This window comes from Equus quagga, chromosome 1 (assembly GCF_021613505.1).
Source record: "Equus quagga isolate Etosha38 chromosome 1, UCLA_HA_Equagga_1.0, whole genome shotgun sequence".
Taxonomy (NCBI): Eukaryota; Metazoa; Chordata; class Mammalia; order Perissodactyla; family Equidae; genus Equus; species Equus quagga.
Window position 1 is genome coordinate 26,247,611 of NC_060267.1, and position 21,232 is coordinate 26,268,842.

The window sequence follows — 21,232 nt, forward strand, 5'->3', positions numbered from 1 at the left end:
TCTTGCTAACTAGATTTCACTAAAAAAAAAAAAAAAAGGAAAAAAGTACTAATCCTAAATTTGAGTTCTAAATATGAATCCTGGATATTTTTCAGAACACTCATGTCATTAGAAGTGGATTTTCTGCCCACAGTTCCATGATCATTTAGTCTAGCGGCTGCCAAGACTTTCCAACACTGCTAATAGCATCAAAATCATAATAAAAATTCTTCTAACAACGTGTACCACAAATCCCAAGATTATTTAATCTAATGTTTCCATTAAGTAGAAATATTACATTTTATGAGATTTTCAAAAAGGATGAAACTTGTTTACTCTTCTCTGGAATGGACTTGCAAACATAGCTTAAGCCACCAAGACCGGATGCAGGATGCAATGCTCAAGCCCGGCAAATCAGCTGCTACTCTAAATGCCTCTCCAACTTGTGCAACTCCAAATCCATTTTGCATAAAGGCAACAGAAACAATTCCACATCAATATATCCACAGCCACAAAACAAGTTCCACAACCTATGCCAACAAATATTAAATGGCTTTTGCCTGATCATATCCAAACACATTTCAGGATTTGGGGCTTGCTTTTTATATTATTATTAATAATGTTTATGATTATCACTGTTATTTTAAAATGTGTGTTAGACTCCTGACTTTCTAATTGTCAGAAATAAATCTCACTTCCGAAGCCATGGGAACCAGATCCAGTAACATCCTTTCTAGTATCACAGGTACCTGTACCACTAAGGCCAGTTTCATCAAATTCATTTGGTTCAGAAGCACCAACACCAACACCAGCTTCACGCTTCCTTCCTCCACCACTTCCAGAACCAGAAGACCAAATGTATCCTCCTAATGGAAAATCAAAATGTGATTAAAAGAAATAAAGAAGGAAGAAATTAATTTGGGTTCTTGGGAATAGAGTCCAAGTTAGGATACCTGAGCCACTGACATCAGATCCAGGACTCAAGTATCCATCCCCAGCATATCCACTGCTATCATCTCCATTCCCTCCAATTCCACTGAGTCCAAATCCCCGTTGATAAGAAGACCCCAAATAGAATCCTGAATCTTCAGCGACACCATCAGAATATTCAGAATATTCACTATTTCTTGAACTTGAGCCACCTGCTGAATACAAAATGACGGTCACAAGAATTACTTTCAATGAATAGCATGATTCAGAATTGTTCTGTGCAGAGAAATTAACCATCAATACCTAGAGCACTGAAACTAGAGCCTCCCTAACCTCCTACTCCATTTCCGTCAAAGTAGGTACCACCACAGCCATTGTCACCAAATCTATTTGAACCAGAATTTTCAAAAGGAAATTTAGTTCCACCTTTCCTTTCTCCATTTACAAAGTTAGAAAACTAGGTCCTTCTCTCTAAGGGAAACTAAAATGTTATTTTAAAAAATAATGAAATTTTGAAATCCATTTCAATTTCAGAATGCCTGAGTTATGGGCACTGGACCTGAAAATGATGGATCCAGGCCCAACAGCCATGTTGCTGCCCATTCTATCAGTTATCTGCCTTCAGATTCCTTTTCACCAAATGCCCAAACACCAAATCCAAATTCAAACCAGAAGCTCCAAAACCAAATGCAGCATCACCGTTCCCTGCTCCAAGTTCCCAACCAAAAACCAGGTTCCAACTGATGAAAAAATCAAAATTTTATTAAAAATTAATCCTCATTAATTAACTAGATTTTTGATAAATGTTATTTTTTTAAAGAGGTATTTTAACTAGTTAATTATAAATTTTCCCGAATGAGTCTTATTTGGAATACCTGAGCTACTGGCATCATAGTCAAGGCCTTTGAATCCAGCCCCAACAAATCCACTGCCACTCATTGCATCTCCTCCAATTTCATTGATTCCAAATCCCTGTTGATCAGAAGCCCCTAAATTGGATTCAAAATTTCCAAAGCTATCACCAACAAATATATTCTCACTTCTCAAACTGGTGTCACCTGCAGAATATAAAATGATTGTCACAGAGCATATTGTAAACATTTTATGATTCAGAAATTTCTATGCACAAGAATGAGATAGCAATCCCTAGGTCACTGGAAACAGATCTGCCAGACCACCCATTCAGTTTCCTTCAACTGTTTTGCTACTAATGCCACTATTACCAAATGAACTTGAACCAGTAGCCCCAAAACGAAATGTAGCATTGCCCTTCCCTGCTCCAAGTTCCTAACCAAAAGACTCAGTTCCAACTGATGGAAAAATCAAATGTTATTAAAAATTAATCTTCATTTGTTAGTTTGCTGTTAAAATGTTAAAGAAAAGGAGTTTTAACCAATCACTTAATTTAATTTTAAGTTTTCTTGGAAGAATCTTAGTTGGAATATGTGCGCTACAGGCATCTGATCAGAAACATATGGATTCACCCCCAGCAGATCCTCTGCTGCTCATTTCAACTCCAGTCAGCTCTACTGATTTCCAGTCTCTTTTGACCAGATGTCCCCAAACCAAATCCCAAATTTCCAGAGACGCTGCTGTTAACTCCAGCCCCACTTCTTGTGTTAATGCTATCTACTGAAATAAAAAAAGACTGTCACCAGGGAATATATAAACACAACTTAAGGCTCTTTACTTTTTATGTGCAAAGCCTAAATAGTAACACTGAGATAACGAGAACTTGATTTTCCGCTGTTCTCTATTTCATCTTTACCAACGTTTTTTTTCCTTCAAGACAACTGGAACCACCTCCACATGAGCCAGAACTACCAAGATCAAATCCAAATTCACGCTTCTTTTCACCACCAAGTCCAAAATCAAAAGGCAAATGGAAGACTAAACTTATCAGGAGCAATTAAAAAAAGATGTAAATTATTTGCATTTTTTCTGATAAAGTCTGGATAAGAATTCCTGATCCACTGACATAAAAGTCAAAGCTCATGGATTTATCAACAAACTCCTGGCTATTCTTCCTGTTTCCACCAATTTCCACATTTTTTAAGATAAATTGCTCCAACACGAAAATACTTAGATTTACTTTACTTTATTGACCATCACTTCTTTCACTGGCTTTAATTTCTGGATATAAAATGCTGTTTACCTGCACTTTTGTGAATTTATTCTTTCTGGCAATCTTTTTCAAGAAATCCACTTTAAATATGAGTAATAGAACTTAAAAAGTTAGCCTTGCAAAAGCCAGAAAGACACATGAGACCAAAATTTTTCTGTTCCTTGTGACAAAACCAGGAAACAGAGTTTAAGTGGCTTTCCCAAAGTCCAGAGAGGGTTAGTGAGAAAGACTGGGAATAAAAACTGGATCTCTTCCTTCCAAGTCCAAGCTCCTTCATAAAAGCACTAAATCTACTCGCGTCTTCACTAAAATGTTGAAATTGCTGATTTCTGTTGAACATAACACAGATTCTTTAAGAATCACACAGTTTAAAAATCTTCCTCATGAGTTCCTTTAACGCTAAATCTGTATTGGTCCAAAACTACACCACAAATCCCTGTTTGGCTAGTGGATTTATTTTTCTGTCAAAAACAGAAACTAAGAAACAACGTAGAATACCTGTGTCACTAGCAGCAGAATCAGAGCCAGCTAATCCGTATACATCATCCACATCAAATCCACTCTGGCCATATGGACCCCTACCGATTTCATTTTGGTTTGAAGCAATGCCACCAAATTCCATACCACCAGAGACAAGGTTGACAAGATCGCTTGCTGAATTGGTTTCCTCTACCATACAAAAATACAATCATTATCAGAGAAAAGTTGCATTCATTCATATTGTATAAGAAATTAATGTATGTACATACATTGCTTGAACTAGGCCTACATTATAGTTTTGAATGTATCCTCCCCCTCTTCTCCGTGTATCTTTCTCTATAAATTTCCACCCAGTATAATCAGGGGTGTGCACGGCAACCAATTTACCGTGAGGTTTGAATGAATTCCGTAAGAAAAGTGAAGCATTGGAGCCATTTAAGATAAAGTTTCACTGTGTTCTATAGAGCATGAACAAAGAACACCTCAGTATTGTAAACAAGAGCAAATACATCTGCGTAAACTTACTCGTCATACTGAGTTTGTCAATCCCAAAATAGATAACTAGACAGACAGGAAACTTTTGTGATCTTCCTAAAGATATTTCAACCTCACCTCTACACCTAAAGCTGTTTCTCCCTTTTCAGTTAGCACCACCTGAACTCAAATATCAAATTTTAATATAAAATATTGAAGTTATTTTCCTCATTGGATCTCCTTCTTTCCAATTTTTGTAGAGATATGAACTATGAGATTTACAGGACCAGGCAAGTAAAGTGGAAGTTGGAATCAGCCAATAGGGAGAAGTGTGTTGAATCAGAGAGGCTGTGCCCCACCTAAAGAAATTTAAATGTTTTTCCAAATGAAACAAAGTTGCAGGCCACAAACTAATTAGAAATCCTGCTTTATAATATTACATGGCAAATTGAGTATGCAATTTAAAGAGAGAATCCTAGTATAGAAAATGAATTGTGTTTGGAGACAGAAATGTGACTAGAGAGTCCTTGCACTAAATTTGGGTCCAGGAAGCATTTTAAATTATGAATTCATATGACATAAAAATAATTGATCACCACAATAAAAGTACTAAGTAGAACGATAGCATAGAAAGTAAAAATCACCAGGAAAAAACTTAATTTACTGTAAACATCTTTGCGAAAATTCTCTAAAGACAGAACTCATTACTCTCATTGGCACCAGAATTGGTGCCACTGGTTCTCCACTATTACTATTAAGCCCGTGTGCTGCAAATCAAAGATCATCAGATTATCCCAAGTGAAAAAAGGCGCTGGTTTCCTAGGTAAGCACTTTCTCTAACAGTACCTGCAGGGGTGTCTTCTAACTCTAAACTAATAATGTCTTGAGGTTCTCTCCACCTGTCTTCAGCCTCTCCTGAAGCACTAATTCCAGTGTTAAGGAGTGAAATATGAGATTTCTTTCTTCTGTCTGAGTCACCAAAGGACGAACTACCGAGCAAAAAGCCACCTAATGTGAATAACAGAAGATTTTATTTGAGTACAGTATTGTAAACACAAAGGTGATTTGATTGTGAATATGAAAAGACGTATTTTATTTCATGTAAGTCTCCTTATTCTGGCAGCACTTAGCACAACAGATACCGCTTATTGACCTAAGCATCATATCTATACCATTTTGTCCTAGTTCTAAGACTTCAAGAAAGAAAGATGAACACAGCTGTGAAGATTTGGTCAATGTGTACTAGAAACTCTTCTTCTCATGGACAGGCCAGACACTTCCCTGTCTGCTTCCTTCTCCTTTACTAAGCCAAAGTTCCAGTGTCCACACTTCCCTCATCAAAATATTCTGCCATGATGAATCCACGCTGTCCTTGGCTTAGCAACAGCTGATAAAAATTAAGATGACATACCTGATTCTCTTTTCTGTATTTCTGCAAAGAAAAAAAGATGAAAATATTTACTCATAAATTAATTGTAGCATTCACCTCCTTCAAGACCTAGGTTAAATGTCATATCAACGAGGCATACTCACAATTTAAAATTGCAACCCCACCCCCATTCTAACACTCTCAAACATCAATCCTATTACTCTAATTTATTCCATAGGTTTTATCACCTTGTAATATACCATGTTTACTACTTATAGTGTTTATTCTTTATTGGCTGTCTCCTTCTAGATTTTTAAGCTCCATAAACTCAAGATTTTTTGCCTGTTTAACTCACTAAGGTAATCCAGGTGTCTAGAACAGTGCCTGAACCCTAGAGGACACTCAAGTAACATTTACTTAATAAATGCACTGACCGACAAAGACCTATTGCTAAGACAATATACCGTGTATCACATGAAGCATAGTGTGCTTTCTGTCATACCATTTATATTTTTTTAAATCTCTATGATAAAATTAAAATAATTTACAATAAATAACATCTTAATAACTATGATATTCCTGTAAAGTTGTGAAAGACATGCCTTTTGAGCACCAAATAGACAAGAAAATGAAATGCATAATTTGGAAGTAAAATTTGAAGACTGAGACAATTCTCCCTGTTGAAAATAAGGGAAAAGAGACTCCCCTTCTCTTTTTTTAGATGATTTACTTTAGAAAATTTCTGAGTTCTTTCTCTACCTATTTGAGATGTTTATAATCTTTTTAAAGGCCATATAAGTGTGGAGGATCAGAATTGACATCCTAAAGTGTGTCTCTTTTGCTTGATTATTTTTAAGAACAAAAGACTCGGGAAGAAACTTTGACCTTCCCTCAACTGCCTAAAAGAATTTAAGATAGAACGCCTGCTCCAGGAACGATCTAATACCGTAAGTATAGTAGAATATAAACTAGGTGATACTAACAAGGGCTCTTTAATCAAAGTCCTCTGCATCTCTCGCTGTCTTTGCAAGGCATGGTAAACATTTGTTTATCAAACATTTACTTTCCCATCTCCATGTAAATTGCCTTCCTCCTCTTTGAAGTCCCAAACCACCTACCCAATATCCTCCTTTATCTTTAGCTGAAGATAGTATTTAAGGTGGTGGCTTCAGCCATTTTAGTGAGTTACACAGTTTTCTCGGGTTTCTCCCATGTATATATGTTATTAAACTTTGTTTTATTTTCTCCTGTTATTCTGTCTCATGTCAATTTAATTCTCAGGCCAGCCAGAAGGACCTAGAGGATAGAGGAATAGTTCTTCCTCTCCTACAGTTTAGTGACCAGGATGGGATAAAACTTCACTGGCAGGACGATGCTTGGTCCTGCAGCTGAGAGATCCTGGACCTCTGACAGGAGCTGGGAGAGGGTAAGAGTTCTTACCCCATCAGTCTCCCAGATCTTTGCCTGCAGCGTTCAGTGGAAGCAGAGTGGTGAGGGTTTTTTGGGTTTGTTTCCTTTTCTAAATTTAGATTAGCAGGAGAAAATATTGACAAAGCTTCTTGGACTCAGCAATTTTGGGAAATTTGGTTTAAGTACTCATTGGTTTATTGATCCTTCTCCTCCCAGAGATGGTCCCTATTTTTCCTTCTCTTTGTCTTTTGTATCATTTGTTATAAAAAGGAAAAACCGCAAGATGCAGGCATCCCAATAAGCCTGTTGTCTGGGCCAGGCTTCAGTAAACTTTGTTGTGGATTAATATGGCATGAGGTAAAAGCTGTTGCTAGGGGGCATCTTGGAAGCTAAAGAGGCCATAATATTGGTGGGCATTGGTCAAACAGTTAAGCGCCATTAAGCTGCTCACCACCTCAAGAAGACTCCCATGATAGGATAAGTTGGTCATGTAATGGGGTAGATGACACAAGTCCCCCACCAACTTCAAGAAAATTTCCATCCAACGAAGTACTCTGTAAAACACACACAATCCCCAACCCCAAGGCACTTCCCTCCTAGGCATTAGTTTAGCTCCAAAAGACCCAAGGATTAGCTAAAACTGTTAATGTGCATATAAGATGAGGTTTTTTTCCTTTTTTTTTTTGTTCTATGTCTTAAGAGCTTGGCTTTATGACCTTTCTGGTCTCCACCATTTGAAGGATGCACATACTGGTGTGCATCTTGGCAGCCAGTCAAATAGACAAGGGTTCTGAGATGCATTCTTTTTGTCCTGCTGTAACAGCTCTCAGGGGAGTTGGTTATAAGAGGTCCCACTTGCTTTTGTAATGGGCCTTTGTCATCTCAACCTTTGTTCGTTGTTAATGCTGGCACTATACCATCCTTACTGCCTGTGCAACAAAGGCCTTTGCCTTCTTAGACTATTTTTGGGAGTGAACTTTCTGGATTTTGTGAGGGCTGCTTCTTTTGCACTGTTTTTTGGGGATGCCTCTTGCATCCATGGTTAAGCCATAAAAAGCTTATTGGTTTGAGTCTCTATTAAGATCCTACTCATCAATGGCCAATCATTTAAATTAGAAAAACTTCTAAATTCAAACAACTTTTTAGAGAGCTCTCTTCATAATTGTTTTGTTGGTACCTATGAAAATACCACATTAAAAATGAAAGACAAAGAAGTAATAACTAGCCTTAAGAACTTAATCAAATTTGGGGTCCCAGCTTCCTCTCAAGTTCTTATAAATGCTAATGAAAGCTCCACATCCCACCCCACCCCCACACTGAGTAAATTGGCCTAGAGCTGAATTTGGCACGTGGAAATATGGCCTTTGTTAACACTTTGTGCAGAATTTTTAAAGGTGCAATACATTGTCTTGAAGTTTTAGAACATAAAAATCTTTTGATTCACCTCGTAAGTTAAAAATCTCCCTGATGTAAAGAAGCAATTTAAAAAATGTAGCTGGAAGCATGGATCAATCTCTTTTATCATTCAGACTGTAACCCAATTCTTTGGGAAACTGGAAACAGCCATCTTTGTCTTAGAAATCTCTGCAGGGCCAGCGGTATGGTTCTAGAAAGCAGTTCAAAGTTCACTTGTACTTTCACCAATCCCAGAGTCTCCCCTATTTCTCTCAAAATGGTCATAGGTATTGTGACCTTAGAAACTGATAAGGCAAATATACCCCAGAAACTCCATCTTGGAGAAAACTTGAATGCTTTCTCCGTGCGTTTGTGATGCAGATTTTCTGTTCCCATCTTCTCTAGAACCTAAGAGCCATTCTTTGAAATTCAAATGTTTCTCAACAAAGGAAAAAGTAGTCTTAGGCATTTAAGCAGTTAAACGTAAACTTTCCAGCTGCCCAAACAGAATTTGGATCTACCTATTTTATAAACTAGTGCATTTTTCATTGCACTTGATTTATAGTAAAAATTTAACAGAAGCTATAATGTCTCTGTCTGTGTCTACCTGTGTGTTTATGTGTTTGTCTATATATGTATATTATAGATACATGATATGTTTCTACTCCAGATGGTATAATTTCCAAAAGAGCTCCATTTAGTTGGCTTAGAGTAAGCTCCTATATAAATTAGTGATAGAAACTGAAATGTTTTTCAAACTAACATGATATAAATTAATCTTTAGTAAATGAAAGCTTATTTAAGCTTATTGGTTTGATTAAAGTAGGTATGTCCTTTGGGTTATCAATATTGGATATGATGTAGACATGCAGCCTTTATTATTCAAATAAGCTCACGTTATCTCTGTTACAAAATTTATCAGCAAAAATAATAACTTAAAATGATATTTAATTTTGTCCAAGGTCTCATGAACTTTTTGTGGGTAATCTAAATATAATTGTTAGGAGCAAAAAATTTAAAGGTAAGTGAGACAAGTGTTTATAGATAAACTTTTAACAATAGTGGTACTTTATGGCACCTGTATTTAAAATAACTGTTGGTAACTTGAAACTTTGAAGTTTTGCTAGACTAAATTAAATGATGAAAAATTCATTGAATATCTAGGTCATTTACAAATAAGATAAAATGCTAAAATATTAATTGCTAAATATGTCTATGTTTACCTACTTTTGTCTTATTACAGAGAAACTAAAAACTGTTTGGGTCTATTAATAAACATGTCGTATTTTACTATGAAGTAGCATGTTTCTAGAAATTATAAAAAGTATTTATAAATTTGCAAAGCCACAAAATGCTGCTGTAAAAGACAATTTATAGTTGCTTACTTATTAGTTTTCACTAAGAATTAATATCTGTAAGGGTTAAAAATTCTAATTGATATATGTGATTAAAGCTACTAAAAACTAATAAGGAAAACATGTTTGTACTCAAGGAAAGTAATATGTATGTTTTCAGTAAAAAGAAAAAGAGAAAGAGAAGTATAGGAGGTTTGTAGAAGAGGAACTCTGAAAAAAGTGTTTTGTGCATGGTCAAGTTGGGTAAGATTGAAATGAATTTAATTAAGTGAATGAGTTTTAATATCAAAAGTAAGCTGGTGTAAAATTGGAATTTGGGTTTGTCTCTTAAAAGGGTAATTTTATTAAACTTTTAGTCTGTTCTTGATAAAGAAATTACAAACAGTTTTTCTTTATTTTTGAGTAAATCTATGTAAAAGACAGAAATTCTACTATTTGCCAAAATAATTTCCTATGTTCAAAAAGACTGAGCTTTCTTTATTAAGAGAACTAAGGGTTTTTTTTTTTTTTTAACTGCTTAACTCTCTTATGCTTGCCTTTAACACCTTCTGTTGTCACTTTGTTTAAATGGATAACCATTAAATGGATAAGCATTGTTTCATAGAAACCTATGATAGTATGTAGGTAAATGTTATTGATACAATTGTTTTAAAAATTATATAACATCCCTAAAATTCTGATCTGTCCTTGTTATCAGTCATAATTCTAGTTATTATGTTAAAATATTATATGTCACAATAGTAACCAAATTCTTTTGTTAATTGCCATTTTTAAGTCTTTTGTCATTTACAGACAGCTTTGGGGTTTTTTTGAAGATTGGCCCTGAGCTAACATCTGTTGCCAATCTTCCTCTTTTTCTTTTTTCTCCCCAAAGCCCCAGTACATAGTTGTATATCCTAGTTACAAATCATTCTAGTTCTTCTATGTGGGATGCTGCCACAACATGGCTTTATGAGCAGTGTGTAGGTCTGGGCCCAGGATCAAAACCAGTGAGTCCTGGGCCACTGAAGCAGAGCACATGAACTTAACCACTCAGCCATGGGGCTGGCCTCTAGAAATATTCTTTACTGGCTTTCCCCTGGACTCAGAAACTGGTTTATAATTTGCTCCAACCATTAATCTTGTTTACCTTTTTATTTCCATAGAAATGCTTCTTATTAAATACCTGATTGCTTGCTTACACAATATAGGCTTAACTTCAGGAGCCCACCTGCATCACTGACTTCTGAAATGAATTTAACTGGACTGATCTATTATCAGAACTAAGAGATATGTTAAGTGAGATGGAACAATCTACCAACTCAGCTTCTGGACTGTGCAACTTCTTAAAGTTTCAAAGGCAAGACTGTGAGGGATGGGAGTTTGCCATCCCAAAATGTGTCTCTTTGGCTTGATTACCTTAAGAACAAAAACTCAGGAAGAATCTATGACCTTCCTTCAACTGCCTAAAAGAATTTAAGGTAGAAGGCCTATTCTAGGAAGAAGCTATCACCATAGATAACTATAGCATAATATGAACTAGGTAGGTGTGATAGACAGAGAGGAACCTAACAAGGGCTTTGTAATCAAAGTCCTCTCCATCACTCATTGTCTTTGCAAGGCATGGTCAGCATTTGTTTATCAAACATTTACTTTTCCATCTCCATGTAAATTGCCTTCCTCCCCTTTGAAGTCCCAAACCACTACCCCAACATCCTCCTATGTCTTTAGCTGAAGATGGTACTTAAGGTGGTGGCATCAGCCATTTTAGACAGGTTACTCAGTTTTCCTGGGTTTCTCCCATGTATACATGTTATTAAACTTTGTTTTATTTTCTCCTGTTATTCTGTCTCATGTGAATTTAATTCTTAGACCAGCCAGAAGTACTTAGAGGGTAAAGGAACAGTTCTTCCTCCTCTACATAAGCAACCCAGGAATGTCTCCTCAAGGGACTGGTGACCATCTCTTTGAAATGTTGTCCTCAAGGAATACAGCCTCCCTATCTCCCAGGAACCTAATTTCAGCTAGTATTTGGCTCCAAACATAAACCTGTCTCCTTTATGATTCTAAAGATACAAGAAATTTATTTTTTCTTATAAGGACAATTAGCAAACACAGGTAGCCACCCAAACCACCAAGAAAATTTAGGACAAACTATGTGTGACAACTGGTTCTCTCAAGTGCTCTTACGTGAGAATGAGTTATTGTTTATTTTGAGAACATGTATGTAATGAGTTGTATCTACCTGGCAATGTAGACGGGTGAGCTTTCTTTCTATCTTTGCAATCTCTTCTGCAGATTGTCTGTGATGTGCACCACATTGTGGTCTAAAGCTTATTCAATAATAAAACTGTTTTCTTTCTCTTCTACTTTTTTGGAGAGGTTTTCTGGGTGGCAGTATTTTGCTTTTAATTATATTTCTTCAGCAACTATATTTGGACTTCTTAGCCACTTTCCATGTTTCTAGAAAATATATTTGTTTTCCCAAAGTGAACAGTATACAGAAATAAAATAGTAATGTGATTTTAAGAATAATCAACATAGAAGTTAGTCTATTATGTAGTTTAAGAGAGAAATCTCCAAATTTAAAACATTATGAAATTATAATTGTTACTTATGTGTTTAATTTATGAGGAATAAAAGTGCTTAAATCAGGTACAGCCAATTTATATTATTTTGTTATTAAGTAACCCTCAATCCACTATTACTTATACAACTTCTCCATAGACAATATTTTTCCTCCTTGTCTCCTCTTTCCCTCTACTTCCCCTACTTAAATACACACTCTTCCTCCTTTCCTCTTTTATGGTTTCTGTCGTTGTCTTTCTTCACTGTCATGTAATTTTAGAACTGCATCTTAATATTTAAATATCTTATTTTGGTAGCAAAGCAGAAAGAAATAAGGCAGTATTCAATAGTGGGATAAATATGGGCTTTTAAGTCAAACTCATCTGTGCTCCCAGACTTGCAATCAGAATGGCCTTTGACAGTACCTGTCTTAGACTCAAACAAGAAGGGTTCCTATTCTGAGCCACACAAGTCTCACCCTGGCCTTCCTCAGGTCGTGGCCCTTCTCAGAGGGTAAAGCATATAGGCAGAGGGTTAAGGGGACATGCCAATCCAGAGCCTGCGCCATCTTCCCTCTCCAATTGGGCCCTGCAGCCCCAAACTCACTACGAGGGCCTGCATGGACATCTTTTCTAAGATCAGCTTCCCAAGGTTAGACCACATTCAGGGATGAAAACCTCTAGGGCTGGGGGATTGCTAGGGGATAGCTATTTGCAGGAGAAATAAATGGAACTGAGACATGAAGGCTACAATATCCTTCTCAGTGTGGAACAAAGCCAAGAATAGAAAGAGCACGAGGACAGGGACATTGGCAAGTTGTGGCCCCCCTCATTCTTGCACTGAATTCCAATGATCTGAAAATTCTGCATTGGAACATGGCCTTCCAGGTTGTCACAATTTTTTTTTTTGTCAAGGTGGAAGAAAAAACACAAAACAAAAAAGAAAACAAACAAAAAAACAAACAAGAAACCAAAAAATTTTGTTCCTTTTATTTATACATATGCTACGTAGACCTGTATTTGTATTTTTGCCCCTCGCTGTGAACTTCGCCTTTCCTTGGAGAAGTTATTTAATCTGAAACAAAGTTTCCTTATGTATTAGATGGACACTATATAATAAATGAGGATAAAACAATATCTGCTGCATAATATGGTTATTAATTAAATGATAGAATTAAATAAGATGGAAGCACCTAGCACAGTGTCTGGCACATAGTAAGTATTCAATTAAGAAAGACAGTATCTTTTAATATATTTCATTTTCCTCACCAAACTTGTCACATCAAACTCATGCAGAATCATTTTGTTTCACTTATTTAATTCATGATAAGTATTCACTCTATTCATCATGCCTCTCCTGAGTTCAACCCACAGATATATCAGATCCTTCATTCTGTTAGAGCAATCTCTCCTCTGAATTTATTCATCTTCTTGTTGAAATGAATAGCCTGGTATCTTAGCCAGTGGGCCCTATTTGTTTGTATTAATTATTTCATCCCTTTTGTTTTATTATATAAAACTTGCTCAGAAATATATTGCCATTGGGGCCGCTGGTAGTAACGGCCAGTATGTGTTTTGTACATATCACATCTTAGATGTGTAACAGTACCTTTACATGCCTTATGGCTTTATTTCATCACAACTCTCCTATGAGGAAGGTACTATCATTATTCCTCATTTGTAGGTGAGGAAACTGATATTTAAAAGAGATTGACCAACTTGCCTAAGATCACATGCTAAAAATCTGCCAAGAAACCCTTTTTTCTTAAGCAAGCTGTATATTGCCTTTACCTTGCTTAAAGACAGATGGCATATACAGCACTTAAAGATAAATAAAATATGTTTACTTCATAGCTCAAATATTGGTAAAATATATTGATCCATTCCAGGGTAAGGTCATACATATTTTCCATACACTTTGCACAAATATTTGGAAGGATTTGCTTATACTTCAGACCACAGAATGGAATAGAAAAGAGAGATAGACATAATTCTGTTCCTCTGCTCTCATCCTGTGGAGAAAATTTATTTGATCAGAGAGGTAAATATGGGTGAGCTGTACGGAAGGGGGAATTTTAAAAGTTATATTGTCTGAAATCAATAAAACCAAAGAATGTTAAAAAAAACATTAAGTCTTCCAGTGACCTATGGATCCTTTTGTCAAATATATGGCTCTTTGTCTCATTAAGGAATGAAGATGTGGGGGACAGCATTGTTCTGGAGTTTCTCCGGTTTTGTGTTGACTGAGTGAGTGGTTTGCTGAGGCTTCCTTTCTTGGCATTTTTATTCATCCAGTGCAGCTCTATCCTTAGAAACGCTCAAGTCCCTCCTAAATAATTCTCAGAGCTGGAAGGTTCCTGAGAGACATAGGAATAAACTCACTTGCTCATAATTTCAGAGGATTTTCAAAGAAATATAGAATCCCAAGTTCTATCAGTTCTGAGTTCCCTCGCCTCTCTCTAATTTCTTGAATGAGGACTTTTGGAAGAACGCGAAAGACTCATATGCTCCAGTTTACTCTAATTAACAACCAGATGTTGTCCTCTTGAAAGTAGAGAAGCTCTTGCTCTTTTGTGACAGAACCTAATGAGTCCTGTTTGTAGTTAGGATGAGGTGATTTTGCTGTCTTCATCAGACAGCTGACCTGCTGCTTATTCTCGATTTGTTTTCCCTCAAAGGAAACATTTTCCAGTTACATTTTATTGTATTTAGGTTGTAGAAAGATACAGAGATCTAAAATGCCCTATAAGAAAAACATATAAAGGTAATCTTGGACTATTTTATTACTTTATACACTAGACTAAAATCAAATTGAATCTATATTGATATTAGCAAAAGGTCTATGGTTAGATTTAAGAAAAATTCCATAAAAGTAGTCTTGATTTGCTGTGGCTTTTCATTTTGGTGGATAGGGAAACAAAATAATGGGTAATATTCAGTGATACTCAATTGCCCAAAGGAATCTGCAGTAAAACTATTGGGAGTGAAAATAGATCACTAGAGAATTAATCCTAGAATATGAAATAAAAACATGTTCTGTCAATAAAAATATAGGAAAGTAAAACCTTAAATCTACGTTCACATTTCTCTTCCAGGTTTAGAAACTTTAGCAAAGCAAGTAACTGGAGCCATTTTCCATTTCAAATGCCACCACCTTTATAAATACCGACTAAATATTAACATGTCTGGCCCAGATTATACAAAAACACACTAGAGTATGTTTTTTTGTACTAATAAGGAATATTTTATTTTAAATGTTTTAATGATTTTTCCAGGGGAGATATGCCCTGTATGCAAAGAAAAGCACCACCACTCCATAGTTTCTGGTATAAACAATATAAGAAAAGAAAGTAATTTACCTGATCTGCTTTCAACTATTTCAGCATCTGAAGACAAAAGGGAGAATTGCTGTCGTTAGTAGCTTATCTGACAGATTTGCCAATGGAAAGTGAATATTGACTACAGCCATTTCTTGTCCTTGGGAAGTGTTCCCGCAGAGATATGCTCACTAAATTCAATACTCAGACATGAATATCATAATTATCCATTGCCTATGGTATATTTATACCCCCCCAGAACACCCCCATAAAGGAGAAAGACTCCTCTAGTCCTCCACCGTTTTACATATAGTCTAGATACATGAATTAGAACACAGCAAAAACCAACAATTCTTGGACGACTGAAAAGATGCTTCAAAGAATCATTATTACTCTGTTGGTGAAATACAGGAGTTTTAGTTAAAAAATTTTTTGTGTGACAAAATACTGGATGAACTAAAAACTTAATTTGAATAAAATTTGAACAATTTCTATTTTACGACTGGATACCAAAATTCATGTACACACAACTTACAAATCATTTAAATGTTACTATTGTGAATCAAGGTAAATTTTCTTCATATTTAAATAAATAGCATGTAAATTTGCAAGCTCGTCAAGCTATCATAAGTATAACTGAGTCACAAATTCAAAATAAGAGCAAGTACTTTATAACAAATGGCGTAATTTACATAGGCACACATTTTAGTTAGATTTAGAGATATAAAAATATTTGTATCAAATACATAAAAGCATTGGTCTCCAAAAGAATTTTCTCAATAATTATGTGAAATAACATACTTAACAATGGCAATAGAATTTTGCGTAAATTTGCATGAAGGTTACATAGTCAAAAAACCTCAAAAAAAACATTTTGAGTAATATTTTTACTTGAGGGCTTAATGGATTGCAAGTTTGTTTATTTGTTTTTTAATGCTTCTTCATGTTCCACAATCTTCACAAATTTCCTAAAGCCAAAATGACTACATTATTCAAATAAAAAGTCAAAGCATATGGTCTGATACTAAGATAAACTTTTAGAAATTGGAGCTATCTTGTAGAATCCAGGACTTAATGGTCAGCAAACTTATCTCAGAGATTTAGGTGTAAATTAAGTTAAATAAACAAATAGAACCAGTTAAAAGATAAAGGGTTTCCCTTGTGTTCTGATAAATTGTTATCAAAACCAAACTGTGTGTAGTTACACATACAAGTACACGCACACACACATATTTAGCCAAAGGGTAGGAAGAAATGGTTTACAGTTATAGTTTGGAGACATTTAATATAAATGTTTCCAAAGAAAATTGTACAATAACATTCTCCATATACGTTAAATACTTAGAAAATTCTAATTATCCAAAATGTAGGTTGCAGTCGAGAGTCAGTTCCAAATCGTCTTGCAACAAATAGAAATGTCGCAGAACCCATGCATGAACTTTATGCATCAGAAAAAATCCCTCAGGACCTCACTCAGAGAGCACACTCTGGCCACAGATACAAGGCTAGGGAGCTTGGATCAATGGTATTCTCATCCCAGTAGACTGAGAGCAGTAAGTAATGCTTGGAGCAGGGTGTAAAAAGCAGACACAATGATCCTATCAGGATACAGAGCTTAGAGCTTTAACAGAAGTGAGGAGACTGAAAAGCAAACCAAAAGCAGAAACCATCTCTAGATTGGGGCCCAACTGTCTTGGACACAGCAGGAGATCCCAAGGGCATGCGTTTTGACATCTTCAAGAAGAAGATTGAACTATGTTCAGAAGTCTCTTATCTTTTTGAGTAAGAAGATATATCCGGTTCATTTCAGAAAGTTTCACTCGTTTCCCTCGATTTGGTTACTTTCACATAGAAAACTCTTGTATGCAGAAAAAAATCATATATCCGTGGTCTCAAATTATTTTATTAATTCAAACCAAATAGGTACTAAGTGCCTATCCCATTGCAGCCACTGTTCTTGGCATTGTGAATACAGAACAAACAGCATAGATCAAAATCTATCCCTGAGGAGTTTACAATCATGTGGGATAAATGAGTGAGGAGTCATGGTAGTTCATTCCCAAATCAAGTGTTCCCCAAACACATCAATTTTCTATATTCCATGTTGGTGGGAATGTACATTGGTACCGCTATTATATAAAACAATATGGCGGTTCCTCAAAAAATTTAAAAAATACAACTAGCATATGACACAGCAATTCCACTTCTGGGTATATATCCAAAGGAAATGAAATTACTATCTCAAAGAGCTATCTGCACTCCCATGTTCATTGCAGCATTATTCACAATAGCCAAGACATGGAAACAATCTCAGTGTCTATCATCAGATGAATGGCTAAAGTGTGGTGTGTATGTGTGTGTGTGTGTGTGTATACATAAAATAGAATACATGTATATATATACACACACACACACATATATATACATATATACATATACAATGGAATATTATTCAGCTATAAAAAAGGAAATCCTGTCATTTGGGACAACTTGGAAGGACTATGAGGGCACTATGCTAAGTGAAATAAGTCAGACAGATAAAGATAAATACTGCATGATCTCCTTAAATGTGGAATCTAAAAATATTGAAATCATAAAAACAGAGAGTAAAATGGTAGTTGCCAGGGGATGGGGGATGAGGGAAATGGGGAGATGTTAATTAAAGTGTACAAACTTCTATATCTGTTATAAGATGAATAAGATCCTGGGATCTAATATACAGCATTGTGATTATAGTTAATAGCATTGTATTATGTACTTGAAAGTTGCTAAGAGAGTAGATCTTAGATGTTCTCACCAAACACCAAAAAAAATGGTAATTATGTGAGACAATGGAGGTGTTGACTAACCATATTATGGCAATCATTTTGCAATATATACGTGTATCAAATCATCACATTGTGTATCTTAAACTTACACTATGTTATGTGTCAATTTTATCTCAATAAACCTGGAAAAATATTTTCTGTTCCAAAAGGAGGCTCAGACTAACCCTTGATATTTCAAAGTAAAGATGAATTTCTGAATGATACTGTCCTGATTTTTGTCTGTAAAAGGCTTCCCCATCTATACAAAATGAAAAAAAACTAATAACAGGTCATGTTATACTTCTTTATAGCACATTTTTAAGACAATGAGAACAATCTTTTTTTCCTTTTTTTCTCTTTAATTCAATATAAGCAAGCTACCTTTTAGATTTAATAATTGTGATATTTCAACATTAATTTATTATTTTGGAAATTTCTTATTTAATAAAACACCTATATCATTCTAAATAATACATTTACCTATCAAAATACTTAAAATCAAAGTTTTCAGTGTCAACTCATTCTTGGAAATATATATGGCCAAAGAAATTAAACTCACAAATTAATATTAGCCAATACTTTATATATTTATCACACTGTCAAAACCTTTTATATTTGTCAATCTGAAGTATAAATTTCACCTGATTTTACTTTCACTAAACATTTTCTGGTTTAATGCATTCATTAGCAGTGAATTAGACAAAAAAGAAAAGACAGTCAACTGAATAGATTTTACTCTGCTAAGAAGATAGGATAACCTGGGAAAAAATACAAATTGATTCTGCATATCTATTTCATGCCAGATCTACATCGCGTATCACTGAAGTTTTTCTCACTTAGCCAGGGAACTGCTTTTTATTTTTCTTTCTTTCTCAATAGTTATCATTGGTTAAACAATACAAATTTTTCTTCTGATTCGCTTTATGAATGCCTGCTAAATACCTGCCTTCCCCAACTGCCAGTCCTCGAGCCTTCATCACTCTGTGACTTACTAAAAATGAAGGGAGTCTGAGTTGGGAACATGAACCTCATTGACTAAGAGCAATAAAAATTCATTTCAACTAAGCCACCTGGAATTTCTACAAAGAGCAATTTTGCAGGTATATTCCTTATTTCCCACTATAGCCTTACAAATAAATACACAAAATCTCTGAATTATGTCAATAAATCACCAATCTATAGAAATTCTGTTGAAATACGCATAATCCTTTCCCAGAACTATTATGGACATCTGGATATTTACTTTAGAAACATTCACCAACTCTCTAATGAATTTATTATACTTTAGAAAATACTCTTAAAACACATTTTGTTGCTATATGTAATTTAATAAATGCTTTAAAAATAAGGTATTTTGTGCTCCATTACTTAAGAAATAACAAATACATTTGTGAAAAGTAGAAGCAAAGAATATTTATATTTTTGCAAAGAATGTAGCAAAGTGCTATATAAGATTATGAAAGTCACCATTACTTGAACTTATGATTTTCTAATGGTCCATCAGACAATTTCTCAGGTAGTTGGGTTAAGGATAGAAATATTTTCCCTTAAACACAACAAATCGCTGTAATCCTCTATATTCTGGCTCCTTTTAGAAAAGTAAAATGTATCCTACTCTAAATTTAGAAAATAGATTTAAGCTTAGATGTAGAACCAATCTCCTCCCTTTTGCAGACCTTTCCCCTTATGTTTAGATGTTACTGTTTTTCTGCCCTTTTCAGAAACAGAACTAAAGGGCAAGAAATACATTTGTTTCTACAGATTTTTTCATTTTGCTCAACTTTTAATTAGCAAAATTAATCAGTGATGTCTTACCTTTCAATTAATTTCAGAAATTAATTACTGACTTTCTGAAATGTCTAGGAAAGTTATTAGCTTCAGAAATATTTTCCCTGCAAAATTTTCTTTTGGTAGTGAACTACTCTTTCAATTGGTGACGCTTTCATGATCTGTGAAAACTGCAGTTATCAGTGTGGGTCTTTAGTCCAAACGTGGACTCCAGTTCAAGATAGAGTCATCAAAGGAAACTGGGATGAAAATCAGTAGCAAACAATAACACTATACGCATCCTGAGTAATCTGCTCACTAATATTTCTAAGTACAGATCTATATGTGTGTACATCCTTAAGACAGGATTGTTAAAGCTGAAATAATACCAACGAGCATGAAAACCCAGTTTTCTTACTTATCTTACTCTGAGGTGTAGGAAAGATTTCCCAGGGAGAAAAATATTTGAAGTAGAGAACACTAAACATTTAAGCAAATATATACATGTATATCAAATACGAAAGGATTATTTACATTAGTCCCTTACCTTTGCAGAAGACACAAAGTGCCACAACCCAATACAAAAACATCAACTTCATGCTGGTGATTTGGGACCTAGAAACAGAGACCAGTCATCTTGGAGAATCAGACCCACAAGGGACCCTCTAACTGGAGTTTTTATATCCACTCATACTGCTGTCTCTCATCATGGGCAAGGTGTGGTAAACTTAGTGATGACAGAGCAAAGATAAATATCATAGCATGCCGAAGATGAAATCCCTTTCAAGTCAGTTTAGTGTCTTATTTCTGTGACATCTTCTATCTCGGACCAAGTCCAGCTCACGCCAAACCCAGATAATGCCACCTTGCCACCCTGTGCAAACAGAAAAGGCAGCAAACAAAAGCCCCGGGATTAAAAACCAAATGTGCTGATGATATGCATTTATCTGTACCCTAGGAATCATTGCAAAAGTCTTAATACCTCAAGAAACTCAAATACTGTGATTAAATATTGTAATTGTCTCTTCCTTAAGAATAGAATGTATTTCAAACATTAACCTACTTTGAAACAAAGAACTCTTTACTTATCAATATATTAATAGGCATTTCCTTAGAGAAATATACAACTATCTCATAGGTATAGGTATAGACAACCTAAAACATAGAGATTCACCATGGTTACAGCAATAGCATTATTACTCACAAGGATTCATAATACTTCAATGATACAAAATTTTACCATGAACTTTATAATCAGACATATGAATAAGCAGAAGA

At 35.2% G+C, this 21,232-nt stretch overlaps 1 protein-coding gene across 1 annotated transcript in view; it reads right to left on the bottom strand.

The window, feature by feature from the left end:
* The window catches only part of MUC19 (mucin 19, oligomeric), a 56,534-nt gene extending 43,902 nt beyond the window's left edge, over positions 1-12,632 (bottom strand). The window contains exons 1-7 of the mRNA XM_046662970.1: positions 12,543-12,632; positions 5,293-5,420; positions 4,835-4,977; positions 3,533-3,703; positions 1,785-1,967; positions 933-1,121; positions 729-845 (exon numbers count right to left, since the gene is read on the bottom strand). Of these exons, the coding sequence (XP_046518926.1) occupies positions 729-845; positions 933-1,121; positions 1,785-1,967; positions 3,533-3,703; positions 4,835-4,977; positions 5,293-5,420; positions 12,543-12,632 (1,021 nt within the window). The remainder of the gene's footprint in view (positions 1-728; positions 846-932; positions 1,122-1,784; positions 1,968-3,532; positions 3,704-4,834; positions 4,978-5,292; positions 5,421-12,542) is intronic.
* Positions 12,633-21,232: the final 8,600 nt, after the last annotated feature.